The sequence below is a fragment of the Anomaloglossus baeobatrachus genome, chromosome 9 (genome assembly GCF_048569485.1).
Source record: "Anomaloglossus baeobatrachus isolate aAnoBae1 chromosome 9, aAnoBae1.hap1, whole genome shotgun sequence".
NCBI lineage: Eukaryota > Metazoa > Chordata > Amphibia > Anura > Aromobatidae > Anomaloglossus > Anomaloglossus baeobatrachus.
Window position 1 is genome coordinate 99,179,009 of NC_134361.1, and position 15,658 is coordinate 99,194,666.

At 44.7% G+C, this 15,658-nt stretch overlaps 1 protein-coding gene across 1 annotated transcript in view; it reads right to left on the reverse strand.

The window, feature by feature from the left end:
- THOC2 (THO complex subunit 2) overlaps window positions 1-15,658 on the reverse strand; it is a 279,522-nt gene that overhangs the window by 2,922 nt on the left and 260,942 nt on the right. Inside the window, exons 29-33 of the mRNA XM_075324880.1 lie at window positions 13,700-13,837; window positions 9,755-9,821; window positions 6,556-6,707; window positions 3,405-3,481; window positions 1,495-1,542 (exon numbers count right to left, since the gene is read on the reverse strand). Coding sequence (XP_075180995.1) covers window positions 1,515-1,542; window positions 3,405-3,481; window positions 6,556-6,707; window positions 9,755-9,821; window positions 13,700-13,837 — 462 coding nt within the window. The 3' untranslated portion in view covers window positions 1,495-1,514. The remainder of the gene's footprint in view (window positions 1-1,494; window positions 1,543-3,404; window positions 3,482-6,555; window positions 6,708-9,754; window positions 9,822-13,699; window positions 13,838-15,658) is intronic.

Below are 15,658 nucleotides of genomic sequence, written 5' to 3' on the forward strand. Positions count from 1 at the left end.
TTTTGTTGAAGAAAAAAGAAGCAGCATGTCATTTTTTTTTGCGTTTTGTCCCTGCGTTTCGGATGACTGGCAGATCAATCCCACGCTGACTCGGGTCGGCGGGGGTATCTGGCTAGATGCTGTTCACCATATAAAAACTATGGGGACCAGAATCCAGTGCAAAGGGGTAGGAGCAAGGGCTTCATACTCACCGATCATCGGCGCGGTTGTCACACTGCTCCAGCGTCCTCTCATTCTTCTTCCCGGGCCAGTCAATAGACTTATACATATTCACTGCTTCCCCCGCTCACTGGTGGCTGTGATTGGTTGCAGTCAGATGCGCCCCCATGCTAAATGACAGCTGTCTGACTGCAACCAATCACAGACATTGGCAGGCAGGTCTATATTGTACAGTAAAATAAATAAATAATTTAAAAAAAACGGCATGTGGTCCCTCAATTTTGATACCCAGCCAAGATAAAGCCCCACAGCTGGGGGTAGGTATTCTCAGACTGGGTAGGCCTATTATCTATTCTAGCTATCAGTTAAAAACACTAATGAAGAACGAAAGAAAATAACCAAAAATAAAATGTAAATTTCATTTGAAATAATTAAAATACAAGGTGCAAAACAGTGTTTCAAAAAAGCCAGCACAACACAGCAGGGGGAGAGATAAGGAATGCAGCCTCATAGAAGCTATCACACAACAAATTTCAAATAACACCAGGAGATTGAATAAATAAATTGCATGTGTGAGTCAATCTCCTGGTGTCATATGAGCTTTGTTGTGTTCAACAGCTTCTGTATGACTGCATTCCTTATCTCTCCCCCTGCTGTGTGGTGCTGGCTCTTTTTCAATCACTGTTTTGCAACATTGCAACTAGCATTTTCATTATTTCAAATAAAATTTACATTTTATTTTTGGCTATTTGCTTTGATTCTTTCATTAGTGTTTTCAATTGATTGTGTTTTGACCACCATGCGAGGGTGTACTACACTTTGACTCCTGTTGTTGATTTCACCCCTCGGTTTAATAGATGAACAAAAAAGGGCCAAATAATTATCCTATTTTGTTGCTCTTTTAAAAAACGCATGGGAAAAAACGTACCCATCATTGGATCAAAAACGTGGCAAAAAGGCACCAAAACGCTGCAAACACGCATAATTTTTTTTTTATGTATTTTTTGGCCAGAGGGTGTGCTTTCTACCAGAGGGTGCATTTTTTGCTGAAGAAACAAAACTGCAGCATGCACACATAGTCTTACAGTGAACTGCACATGCTCCCTACTGCTCCATTCATACTGGTTTCTTTGGGACCTCTGGTCACTGAACCCCAGTAATTTCACATTTATTCTGCAGGTAGGGGTTTCATGCTGTTTAAGGGACAATCCCAGTTAGAAACCAGACAAGGTATATGTAAGAGCAAGGAACTAATGGTATAAGGAAAGGTTTCTACCCACACACCTCAAAACACAACCAAGTTTTCTTAGCTATAACTAAGAGCAGAGGTCTTACCTTGGTATAAGCAGAAATCATTATCTGTGCTTATCTGAAGATTTATGGGTAAACAGTAGTTAAGGAGACTAATAGAAGATCGGCAGTAAAACGTTCACCATAGACCAAGGCGCCATTCACACGTCCTAGTTTCAGACACTTGTCCTACTATTTTCTCCACTAATAGAATACGTAGCCATTTTATACTGAGGGCCTTTTAGCAGGTCCCTTTTTTTTTTTCTTTCTTTTTTTAGTGAACCATTCAAGTTAATGGATCCGTGAGAGAGAAAAAAAACCACATAGTGGTTACATTCGTGTGCAGTCTGTTCTCACTCACACATGCTAGAAGCTTGGGAAATATCCAACAGCTTTACTTTTCATTTGTGAAAAATGGCAATGGAGTGGGAAAGAGAAAAGGGTTAATCTGCGCTGCCAGAAGAGGATCACAGAGGATCAAGCGGAGGTTAAAACAACTTTATTGTTCTACGCGTTTCGGCGTTTTCAACTCCTTCACAATTAACACAAAAAAGTCCCAGGAATTTCGAGCTCCATAGGGTTTCAATGGTAGAAATGTTAAATGACCCCTGTTAAAAGGGAGTCTAGGACAATTTTATTTTCTTCCCCTAAGAGCTAACAGGCAGGAGGTAGCTGTTTCTGCCAGCCATTCTGAGGCTTCCGTAGAGATCACGTCAACAGAAAAGCAGCCTCCTCTTCTGCTCTGTTGATCAGGCGTCTCTGCCGACATCATGTTGATTGATAGCCGGCTCCCCACTGACTAACTGCGGGGAGACAATGGTCAGCCAGCATGTCGTCAGCAGTGACGCCCCATCAACAGAGCGGAAGAGGAAGAGCTGTTCTGTTGATGTGAAGCAGCTGAATCGCTAGTAGGAGCGGTCTGTGAATTGGCGCTGGGAACAACCAGCTACTTAGCAATTACCTGTCAGTTCTTAGGCCCATGTAACAAAAAAAAAATATAGGCCCAGAGACACTTTAAAGGAAATCTGTCACCAGGTGTTTGCTCCCCCCATCTGAGAGCAGTAATGAAGGGGCTGGTACCTTGAGTCCAGTGATGTGTCACTTACTGACCTGTTTGCTGTCATTTTGATAAAATTAATGTTTTCTCTGCTGCAGATCTACCAGTTATACAGAGCGCACGCCAAGTAGTCCTCTAATGACTATCTCCTGCTGATTAATCAGTGATTTTACCAAAACTACTCTACGTAGCCCAATAAGTGACACATCACTGGAATCAGGATCTCTGCCCCTACATTATGCTGATCTCACATGTGTGGCAATAACCTGGTTACAGATTCCTGTTAAGTAAGGCCAATCTTCAGACACAAATAAAGGCATTTTTTTCAGTTTATAAAACTGGCAAGTGCACTGCGACTTAACTGTAAAAGGGGGGTTGCCTTTTTGGAGTATATAAAGGGTATAGAGATTTTATTTTCTGTTTCAGAACCTCCTTTTTGAGCCAACACAATGAGGTGAAAGAAACGTTTTTTGCGGCGATGGATCAGGCCCATCCATGTGTTACTTGGTCAGCCATTTATTTCAGAGCTCCTGATTTACTAGCCATTATTACAGTGTTTTATGATCTAAGTGATTGGCAAAGAAAAAGAAATAAAGGTCACACGTGTCATAAAACTGAGCAATGGTTTCACTAGACTATTAAATTACTGCAAAAAGAACGTCAGAATGTAGAAACCTATGTTAGGGGGAAAAGCAGACACCTGCAGCGGAGCTTAGATGTAGAGGATATTGGCCCATTGAAAATAAAGCGCTCAGATTTCATTAATCAAGTCAGATATTACAGCAATTTACAGCAAAATCTGAATTATCGTGTAGTTCATACAAAGTAAAATCACCTGGATCTGCCATACACAATAATCAAAGGCTGCCTCCAAGTGTAGTATCACAAAAAAGGATATTGTTTTTTCTCCTCTTTTCCTCCTCCGCTCTCACGTTTCTCTTTCTTCTCAGATTTTTCCTTGTCGTGTCTAGATTCCTTGACGAAAAAGAGAGAAATCATAAACGTTATTATCTGATCCAGAAATACAATGGATTTTCTGTTCCAAGAAGAAATCCCCGCCTTTTAGATTTCGCTTGACGAAGGGCCGTGGCCTAGAGGGAAAGGGATGTGGCTGATCATGAGACACTAGAAGCCAAAATTGCAACAAATCGAAATATTGCACAAAGCAAGAAAACTAATACAAGTTGTGTACAATTAAACAAGATGTGCAAAAATATTCGCTTTATCAAAACGCCATGAGTCACGGTCCTAGATTTTGTGCTTCGGGTCAGTTTGTGAGAAGTGACTGGAGAAGTGACTAATTGCCAGCAAATATTTACTGACAGTGGTCATTTAAAAGTAAGTTTATACTGCCGAGCACACTAAACGATGCACACCGAAAGATCTGTAACCGATCACCCAATGCAGATAGGCTGCCATTGCTCTCGCCTGGCCTTAAAGGAGTACAGTGGAACCTTGGATTAAGAGTAACTTGGTTTGAGAGCATTTTGCAAGACAAGCAAAGCTTTTTACAAATGTGTAACTTGGTTTAAGAGCAATGCTTTGCAATAAGAGCAAATACTCACTGCACAAACTTACGGTTCTGTCCTTGTAAACCACCTGGAGGTAGCTTTCTATACATATATACTGTATACAGTATACCATTGTACTGTACAGTATATACTATATAGCATGTCTATCAATTTGTATTTGTGGATACAGTATTGTACGTTCTTTCTGCTAACCGGTGCAGCACATTGCTTGTACTGTAATCTGCCTGGGCAGTATTCCTACCCCACATTTGGCTTAGTTGTGCCCTTATTTTGGGGAGAATAGATTTGGGGTGTGGTTTATTGTGTATTGTACTAGAATAAAGGTTATCATATTTATACATCATTTTTTTTTCTCCAGTGTACCTCCCGCAGTTTAATTTGTTTTACAGTATATGTTTTTAACTGTACAGTATTTTGTATTAGTGTACTGTAGTATTTATATGAATACAGTATATTTTGTATTACTGTAATAAGTCTGTATAAATACAGTAAATATTTTTGGGTTGTGGAACGAATTGTCTGCATTTCAATTATTTCCTATGGGAAAATTTGCTTTGATATACTAGTAACTTGGTTTAACCCCTTCACGACCATGGACGGATATATCAGTCATGGAGCGTGTCCCGTTAAGCCCCGCCCCCTGCCAGGCGGCGTTGATCGGCACACATATCAGCTGTTTTCAACAGCTGACATGTGTGCCTGCATGTTACAAGTGGAATCGCATTCCACCCGTAACATGAACCCCTTACATCTTGCTGCCAAAGTCTGGCAGCGAGATGTATATACGCGCGGTGAAGATTTTCACTTACCGCTGCCTCCACCGGAAGTCACGTGAGTGATCACGTGACTTTCGGTGGTTGCCATCGTAGCACAGGGTCATGTGATGGCGCCTGCAGCTATGACGTTTCACTTTCGTTTTCACCCAACCGGAGCAGAGTGAAGCAGGAAGTGACTGTATATGCAGTTTACATCTGTATAGCTGTGATCAGCAGATAGATAAGAGCGATCGGATTGCTGATCGCTATAGCCCCCTAGGGGGACTAGTAAAATAAAAAAAAAAAAAAACCTAAAAAGTTCAAATCACCCCCGTTTCCCCCCATTGAAAATTAAAGGGTTAAAAAAAAAAATTATATACACATTTTGTATCGCCGCATTCAGAAATGCCCGATCTATCAAAATATAAAATCAATTAATCTGATTGGTAAACGGCGTAGTGGCAAAAAATCCCAAATGCCAAAATTACGTTTTTTGGTCGCCGCAACTTTCACGCAAAATGCAATAACAGGCGATCAAAACGAAGCATCTGCGCAAAAAATGGTACCATTAGAAACGTCATCTCGAGACGCAAAAAATAAGCCGTCACTGAGCCATAGATCCCAAAAAATGAGAACTCTACGGGTTTCGGAAAATGGCGCAAAACGTACGCCACTTTTATTGGACAAGCTTGTGATTTTTGTTTTAACCCCTTAGATACAAGTAAACCTACACATGTTTGGTGTCTACAAACTCGCACCGACCTCAGGAATCATACCCATACATCAGTTTTACCATATAGTGAACACCATGAATAAAACATCCCAAAAACTATTGTGCCATCACACTTTTTTTTTGCAGTTTTTCCACACTTGGAATTTTTTTGCTGTTTTCCAGTACACCATATGGTAAAACTTATGGTTTCAGTTAAAAGTACAACTTGTCCCGCAAAAAACAAGCCCTCATATGGCAAGATTGACGGACAAATAAAAAAAAGTTACGGCTCTCGGAAGAAGGGGAGCAAAAAACAAAACCGCAAAAAAGGAAAGTGCCCCGGGGCTGAAGGGGTTAAGAGCACACTCCCGGAACCAATTATGCTCGTAATCTAAGGTTCCATTGTATAACCTGTATGTTCTAATTAAAGAGGCCACCACTGGATAGTCCTGGCACATGATGTTAGCGTTCCAAACTTACAGTATGGCAGCTGCATGGGTTAAGAGTAATTCTCTAGTTTAATGATTGCCAACAAATTTAGTAACTGTCTGGCCATATTATTTGGGTATGTATGGTATAATTATGTGCAAATACATATTATTTGTATATTATATGGCACCTCATATGGAGAGTGACTAATTGATTCTGCATGTTATTTAGCAATTTTATGGCATGTATTGTACAGCTTCCACTTTATCCATTTTGGACATTGCACCATGGACAACATCTGTAAGGAGTTTGTATGTTGAATGTTCTATCTTTATTTCTGTGGGTTTCCTCTGGGTTCTCCAAAGACTGATAGGAAATGTAGATTGTGAGCCTCAATGGGGACAGTGATGATGATGTCTGTAAACCGTTGGGGCTATATACGCAAAGCACAATTATAATACAAGCCAGAGCTCAGGCAGGCAATCACAACCCCACCACGTCTGACTACATCTGCCTAGATGGTCTACAACCTATACTATTGTGACATCTGACCATGTTCACACACTGTATGAAGTAATTGGTGTCTGTGTTGATACACAGCAGAGAGGAGGCAATCTGTACCTTTTTGCTGCTTGAAGAACTTTTCTCCATCTTGTCAGATTTCATTATCTCGGCCTTTTCTTTATTTGAGGATTTAGATTTGTTTCGGTCTTTCTCATTTGATCGCGGGGAATCGGACGGGCTCTCGCTTTTACTGTGTTTGGAGGAACCACCTACAACAAGTGTTTGGGAAAAACAAAAACCTTACTACAAATTTAAAACATCTTAAATAAATGAGTTTTTTCATATGGCTGTCAGCAACTTATTGTTCAAGCTGTGGACACCTGTGCAGTGGTAGGAGCAGGGCTGGGCAAAGTGCAGGCGGCGGGCCGAGACAGCCAAAGGCTTCAAAACAGTGGACTGCGAGCCGCACCAAGCCCTCCGCCACCATATGTCACCGCTATCCGCATACGGAGAGTGGTGAATACATTGTAAGAGTAGTCGGCCCCTTTTCCACCAATCATCGTGGGAAAAAGCTAGGCAGAAGGTCAGTGCAGCTGGGGGAAATGGAGAGAGGTGGGTATGTGCCAGTTTTTTTTTCATATGTGTATCAGCTCATACTGTAGCTAGAGGTTATGTGGGACTCAGTATATAGGACACTATGTGGGGACTTACAATCCAGCTAGGAGGCTATGTGGGGACTTACAATCCAGCTAGGAGGCTATGTGGGGACTTATAATCCATCACAATAGGAGCTGCCGTTCAAGAACATTGTAGATACAAGTTCATGTTAAGGACCTACAACTCTTCCCTTCACCTCGCCAAACAGACCTACTTCACCACCCTTATTTCCTCACTATCCAACAATCCAAAGAAGCTCTTTGACACCTTTCACTCCCTCCTCAGTCCAAAAGTACAGACCGCTATCACAGACCTTCATGCTGATGACCAGCCTCGTATTTCACAGAGAAAATAGAAAACATCCGCCGGGAGATCAGCTCCCAGCCACCAAGCCTTGTGAATCCCATCCCTCCCCATATCCCATCCAGCTCACTTTCCACATTTGACCCAGTCACAGAGGAGGAAGTCTCCAGGCTCCTATCCTCTTCTCGTCCCACCACTTGCCCTACTGATCCCTTCCCCTCACCTCTACTCCAGTCCCTCTCTCCGGTTGTCACCACTCACCTAACTAAAATCTTCAATCTCTCTCGCTCTTCTGGTATCTTCCCTTCCTCCCTCAAACACTATCATTACTTCATTATTAAAAAAAACCCTCTCTTCAACCGTCCTGCACAAGCAACTACAGACCAGTCTCCAATCTCCCCCTCATCACCAAACTCTTGGAGCGCCTGGTCTACTCTCGCCTCATCCGCTACCTTTACACCCACTCTCTTCTAGATCCTTTACAGTCTGGCTTCCGCCCTTTAGACTCAACAGAAACTGTCCTTGTCAAAGTGACCAATGACCTACTGACAGCAAAACGTAATGGTGACCACTCTCTGCTTATCCTTCTTGACCTCTCTGCCGCCTTCGACACTGTCGACCACCATCTCCTTCTCTCTATGCTCCATTCTCTCGGCCTAAAGGACACTGTTCTTTCCTGGTTCTCTTCCTATCTTTCTGGCCGCTCATTCAGTGTATCATTTTCTGGCTCCACATCTTCTCCTTTTCCTCTCACTGTTGGAGTCGCTCAAGGTTTAGTCCTTGGCCCTCTTCTTTTCTCTCTCTACACTGCCCCAATTGGAATGACCATCAGCAGATTTGGCTTTCAGTACCATCTTTATGCTGATGACACACAGCTATACACCTCATCCCCTGAACTCACCCCCGCTGTACTACAGAACACAAGTGACTGCCTGACTGCAGTTTGCAATATCATGTCTGCTCTCTATCTGAAACTTAACCTTTCCAAAACTGAACTTCTTTTTCCTCCGTCTTCCAACCTTCCTAAACCTCTCTGTGTGTGGCACAACGATGAATCCTAGGCCGCAAGCCCGTTGTCTGGGTGTTATACTTGACACTGATCTCTCCTTCTCCTCCCACATACAGTCTCTTGCCCGCTCCTGCTGCTTGCACCTCAAGAACATCTCTAGAATCAGCCCCTTTCTCACAATGGAAACAAAAAAACCCTCACTGTGGCCCTGATCCACTCTCGTCTTGACTACTGTAACTCTCTATTAATTGGTCACCCCCTAACTAGACTCTCCCCTCTACAGTCCATCCTTAATGCAGCAGCCAGGGTCACCTATTTGGCTAACCGCTACTCGGATGCCTCTGCTCTGTGCCAGTCATTGCACTGGCTGCCTATATATCATAGGATCCAATTCAAACTGCTTGTTCTCACTCACAAAGCTCTCCGCAGGGAGGCACCCCCCTACATCTCCACCCTCCTCTCTGTCTATCACCTCACCCGTTCTCTACACTCTGCAAATGACTTTCGACTAACATCCACACTAATTCGAACCTCCCACTCCCGAATCCAAGACTTCTCCCAAGCTGCACCAACCCTCTGGAACGCTCTACCCCAAGACGATAGGACAAATCACAACTCACTCAGCTTCAGACGCACCCTAAAAACGCATCTTTTTAGGGCGGCCTATCACACTCCCTAGCCAAACTAAATTCACGTAGCCCCTCTACAACTTCTCACAACATAACTCCACGTCAAATGTCATGGCACCCAAATGCATCTCAAGGTTCTGGGCAACTGGTCCAGGAAGCCATTATTTATCCTCCATTTCCTTGAGCTGGCTGGATTGTCATTGTAAATAAACACTTGTACCTTGCCCCCCCTCCATCACCATCTCATTGTAAATAGTAAACTCTCATGAGCAGGGTTGTCTTTTTTTCGTCCTAATATTGTATTTTCCATAACTGTTACTTGCTTGTATACGATCCTCCTGAATTGTAAAGCGCTGCGGAATATGTTGGCGCTATATAAAGAATATTATTATTATTATTATTATTAATAACTACCTTTCACCTAAATTAATAGATGGTGGTCAGGGGTCCTAATATAGCACATAGGGAACAGTCAGGGGTCCTCTTCTAACGCCCCCAAAAGAAAACATCCAAAACATTAAATAATTTTCAGAAGTGACTGTATTTTTATTACTCTTATTGCCTAATATAATAGCATATACGCTAATGTAAAACTCCACCTTTATTAATGCTATGCCATATTTAACAATGGGAAAGCAATAGTATTGGTAAAACTCGGTGCCGCCACCCGCCGATACCATCTTCATTCTAGTGGGTAATTAAATAATGTGACACTCACTTGTTCCGTTTTCTTCTTTGCGTCTTTTAGACTCCAGGTTCACCTCACGGTCGCTGTTGGAATGATCCTGTTGTGTGATAACCAGGGAAAACATTAGTAAAATTGTATTATTTGGCCACTAGTACATTAACCATGGTTGAAATAATGTGTAGGACAGCCCATAAGATGACGATTTCTTGTAAAACCTGATCTATTGACAAACTAAGAAAGTACCGATGAGGCTACAAAACTAGATGCAACTTTCACGGATGTGTCGATGAGTTCATTGTGTTTAAAAATAAATAAAATAATATGCAGCCTTAATTTAAGTATCACTTCAGCGTTTGTTTTTTTTCTAATTTCACCATCCATTACCCATCAGTAATGTACTAATATGAACTAGAATACTTACCGTGTTTCCCCGAAAATAAGACGTCCCCCGAAAATAAGACGTAGCAGGAGTTTTCAAGGATGCTTTAATATAAGACATCCCCTGAAAATAAGACATAGCTGCGGTCAATAATGAAGTGTCATGCAGCGGTGAAAGAGTTAAAGACACTGCAGGACACTTCATTATAGGCAGCGGGCACCCCCAGAAGAGAGAAGACAGAAGAAAGAAGACCCCCGATCATACTTACCGGACCCCGACCGGGAGCAGGTGAGCGCATCAAGGTCCTGCAGCGGCGGAACACACACACACACACACATCAGATCACACTCACTCACTCACTCTAACACACACATCAGATTGCATCCACACACTCACAGCATTCGACGATATCGCTTGCTTCTCGGCAGCGATACTGTCCCCTGGGCAGTGACCTTCCAGGACCTGCTGGAGGATCACATGGCCGGAAGCATGTGGTATCTCCGGATGTTGTGAGTGGGTGAGCGCGTATGTGCGATATCGTCAGTGTGTGAGTGTATGCGATCGGGAGTGTGTGTGTGTGTGAGTGAGTGTATGCGATCGGATGTGTGAGTGTCGGCAGAGGAGCACGGCGTGCAGCACAGCTGCTGGGACCGCCCACCGGTGGGCACAGGGAGAAGTGGGGTGTGTGTGTGAGTGTATTTGATCAGATGTGTGCGTGTATACTGTCTGATGTGTGACTGTGTGTGAGTGTCGGCAGGAGGCAGAGGAGCACGGCGTGCAGCACAGCTGCTGGGATCGTGGGGTGGGTGTTTGTGTGTGAGTGTGTGTGAGTGTGAGTGATCTGATGTGTGTGTGAGATCTGATGTCAGCCAGACGCAGGAGAGCACAGCTGCAGGGAGATCACAGGGAGAAGTGTGTAAGTGTGTGTGTGTGTGTGTGATCTGATGTCGGCCAGACGCAGGGGAGGCGTGCAGCGTACCTGCTGGGAGATCTCAGAAGGATCTGGGAGCCATATAGACGCCCTGGGCTGGGGAGTATGACGATCCTGGGATGGGGCGGGGACTGCTTTTTGTGGGGGGGTAAACTTACCACCAACCATGTCTCCTCGAGAATAAGACACCCCCTGAAAATAAGACATATATTTTTTTTTTGCCCTGAAAAAAGCACTAAGACAGTGTCTTATTTTCGGGGAAACAGGGTACAAGTTGCCGTCTGCTGCGCTGCTCCGGGTCTCTCCTGCATCATGTGATCATGTGACTGCAGTAATTCTTGCTGGTGCACACAGCTGATCGCTACTTCTTAATGCAAGTCTATGAAAGTCTCAGATGCACATTGAGAAAATGATTTCTGGTCCACACACAAAAAAAAATGCTGTGGTCACATGATGCAGGAGAGGACTAGAGCAGCGCTGCAAACGGCAGAAGATAGCGACCTGTAAGTATTTTAATGCATACACAGAACACAATACTAATAAGTGCCAGATGAAGAAATAAAACCAACGATGCTGAAATGGTACTTAAAGAAAAACTGGAAGCATACTAACGTGTTCAACGCAAAAGAATAAAGGAAGATAAGAACATTTGAAGCTACTCAATCTGAGTATGAACATGTAATACTATACTGTTCTGCTTTGCAGGACTTTAGGAGGTTGACCAATGTTAACTAAACAGATTATGGGTTAAAGTGGTTGTCCACTACTTTGACCTTGACGGCCTATCCTTAGGTGGGCTTTGCACACTACGACATTGCAGGTGCGATATCGGTAGGGTCAAATCGAAAGTGAAGCACATCCGGCGTCGCAGTCGATATCGTAGTGTGTAAATCCTTTTTGATACGATTAATGAGCGCAAAAGCGTTGTTATCGTATCATCGGTGCAGGGTCCGGCATTTCCATAATTTGACAGCGACAGGTACGATGTTGTTCCTCGTTCCTGCAGCAGCATTCATCGCTGTGTATGAAGCTGCAGGAGCGAGGAACATCTCCTACCTGCGTCACCGCGTCTAACGCCGGCTCTGCGGAAGGAAGGAGGGGGCGGAATGTTACGTGCCGCTCATCTCCGCCCCTCCGCTTCTATTGGCCGGCTGCCGTGTGACGTCGCATGACCCGCCCCCTTAATAAGGAAGTGGGTTGCCGGCCAGAGCGACGACGCAGGGCAGGCAAGTGCGTGTGAAGCTGCCGTACCGATAATGTTCGCTACGGCAGCAATCACAAGATATCGCTGCTGCGACGGGGGCGGGGACTATCGCGCTCAACATCGCAGCATCGGCTTGCAATGTCGCAGCGTGCAAAGTACCCCTTAGGCTAGGTAATCAATGTCTGATCAGCTGGGGTCCGAAATGCCGCACCCACACCGATCAGCTGATGTCAGTCCCAGTGGCGGCAGCAGGCGGCCAGAAATGCACATCTGCCTCCTATTGATTAGAATAGATGTCCAGTTCCCGGCTGCTATGAGAAGACGGAGCAGCGCCAGTACTCAGTAGTTCTTGCCATCTGCCGCTGCCACCAGGACTGACATCAGCTCTTTGGTAATGGTGCGGTGTACAGACTTCATCCAATCAGACGTTGATGACCTACCCTAGGGATAGGCCATCAATGTCAAAGTAGAGGACAACCCCTTTAAGATATAAAAAAAAAAAAGTTTTGCCCATTGTTTTAGTGGGAATAGGTTTCAGATCTCCAGCTATTTTTTTGGTCCACGGCAAAATTCGGGTGCTTCGGTAGGTGGCCATGACCGCAAATCACTGGTCATAGTGGTCATGTGTTGTTCAGACAACAAGTCATCATTACAGTACACAAAGACAAGTTAAGAACCAGAAACCTGAAGGGAAGGATTTCTAAGGCTGCTTTCACACATCCGTTTTTTGCTGAGCGGCACAATACGGCGCTTTGCAGAAAAAACGCAACCTTTTTTTTTTTTTGCCGTCTGTTGCGTTTTTTCCCGCATAGACTTACATTAGCGCCGTATTGTGCCGAATGGCCTTGCGTTGTGTCCGGTTTTTGCCGGATGCGGCATATTTAGCCCATGCAGCGGCCGGATGGAACGTTGCCTGGCACGGTTTCTTGTGCGGTGAAAAAATGCATCACGCCGGCGCAATTTACAATGCAAGCCTATGGACGCCGGATGCGATGTCCTGCGGCAAAAACCGCATCCGGCCACCGGATGCGTTTTTTTGCACTGCGCATGCTCAGTATCAAGCTGCAGCCATCAAAAAACGGATGGGCTGCATGGAAAAACTTATGCAATGGATCCAATTTTTCCGCCGCATCCGTTGCATTGGTTTTTGAGCCGGATTGAGCCGCACTGCAAAAACCGTATGTGTGAAAGCAGCCTAAGGGGTTCGCCTGGGTTTTAGCGTGAACTGCTCATTGTTCCTCCATACTGAATACACCAGCAAATGGCAAGGTTATAAAGAGAATCCAATACCACCAAAAGAAAAGGGCACCGACAACTGGAGAACAGAGAAACCAGGTAGTAGCCATACTTACCCAGATCCAGTGCAATGACCATGCACCCCACCAGATGTCCTGAGCACATACAGTCACCACAGTTACCCAGCCATGCAAGGTTTGAGAAATTAGGAAAAATAACACCAACCCTTTTCCTCTCTTTTCTTTCCTTTTCCTCTTTTTTCTCCCTTTCTCGGGAACGTTCCCTTGATTTATCGACCTCTTTCTTCTCTACCTCTCTCTCTTTGCTCGTGGACGTAGGCGGGTTAGTGTGGTTTATGTAGTGCTGTTAAATGAACAAGATGTTGCACAATTACAGCTGCGTAGAAACCACCCTGCAGGTAAACATCATTCTGCAAGCACGTCTCCCTGGTGCCCACCATCCCGCTTTCACCGCTTTTCATTAACATACATCAGAGGTACTAGAAAAGATCATCATTACTGATTACAGTCTGTCCAATGGGACAGCAAAGCCTGATATTACAAGGCAGCAAAAAATAAGTACATAAAACATTTTCTATCCAAAGTGAACAGTGTTTCATGAGTCTGTGCAATCACAGAGGACACAAATCATAATCAGGCGTCCATTGCTACACAAACATCAGAGCGGAGTCACAACAGCAGCGCTGGTTCAACGTACGGCCCAATGATTGCAATGAAACTGCAGCCATCGCGCATGGTAGGGGAAACCACAAACGATAGCATGCAATATAAGATTAAAGTTGGCTTATAGATTTAATAAAAGTTAAAAAAGTACACATTTGACAATAAACATAAGGTACACAGGTTGCTTAAAAGTATACCAAAATTACACTGCACGACTAGCGATGAGCGGGCACTAACATGCTCAGGTGCTCGGTACTCATAACTAGTGATGAGCGGGCACTAACATGCTCAGGTGCTCGGTACTCATAACTAGTGATGAGCGGGCACTAACATGCTCAGGTGCTCGGTACTCATAACTAGTGATGAGCGGGCACTACCATGCTCACGTGCTAGGTACTCATAACTAGCGATGAGCGGGCACTAACATGCTCAGGTGCTCGGTACTCATAACTAGTGATGAGCGGGCACTACCATGCTCACGTGTTCGGTACTCATAACTAGCGATGAGCGGGCACTAACATGCTCAGGTGCTCGGTACTCATAACTAGTGATGAGCGGGCACTACCATGCTCACGTGTTCGGTACTCATAACTAGTGATGAGCGAGCACTACAATGCTCACGTGCTAGGTACTCATAACTAGTGATGAGCGAGCACTACAATGCTCACGTGCTAGGTACTCATAACTAGTGATGAGCGAGCACTACCATGCTCACGTGCTCGGTACTCCTAACTAGTGATGAGCGGGCACTACCATGCTCAGGTGCTCGGTACTCCTAACTAGTGATGAGCGGGCACTACCATGCTCACGTGCTCGGTACTCATAACTAGTGATGAGCGAGCACTACCATGCTCAGGTGCTCGGTACTCATAACTAGTGATAAGCGGGCACTACCATGCTCAGGAGCTCGGTACTCGAGCGAGCACTACCATACTCACGTACTCGGTACTCATAACTAGTGATGAGCGAGCACTACCATGCTCAGGTGCTCGGTACTCATAACTAGTGATGAGCGAGCACTACAATGCTCACGTGCTAGGTACTCATAACTAGTGATGAGCGAGCACTACAATGCTCACGTGCTAGGTACTCATAACTAGTGATGAGCGAGCACTACCATGCTCACGTGCTCGGTACTCCTAACTAGTGATGAGCGAGCACTACCATGCTCAGGAGCTCGGTACTCGAGCGAGCACTACCATACTCACGTACTCGGTACTCATAACTAGTGATGAGCGAGCACTACCATGCTCAGGTGCTCGGTACTCATAACTAGTGATGAGCGAGCACTACAATGCTCACGTGCTAGGTACTCATAACTAGTGATGAGCGAGCACTACAATGCTCACGTGCTAGGTACTCATAACTAGTGATGAGCGAGCACTACCATGCTCACGTGCTCGGTACTCCTAACTAGTGATGAGCGAGCACTACCATGCTCAGGTGCTCTGTACTCGTAACTAGTGATGAGCGAGCACTACCATGCTCAGGTGCTCGGTAC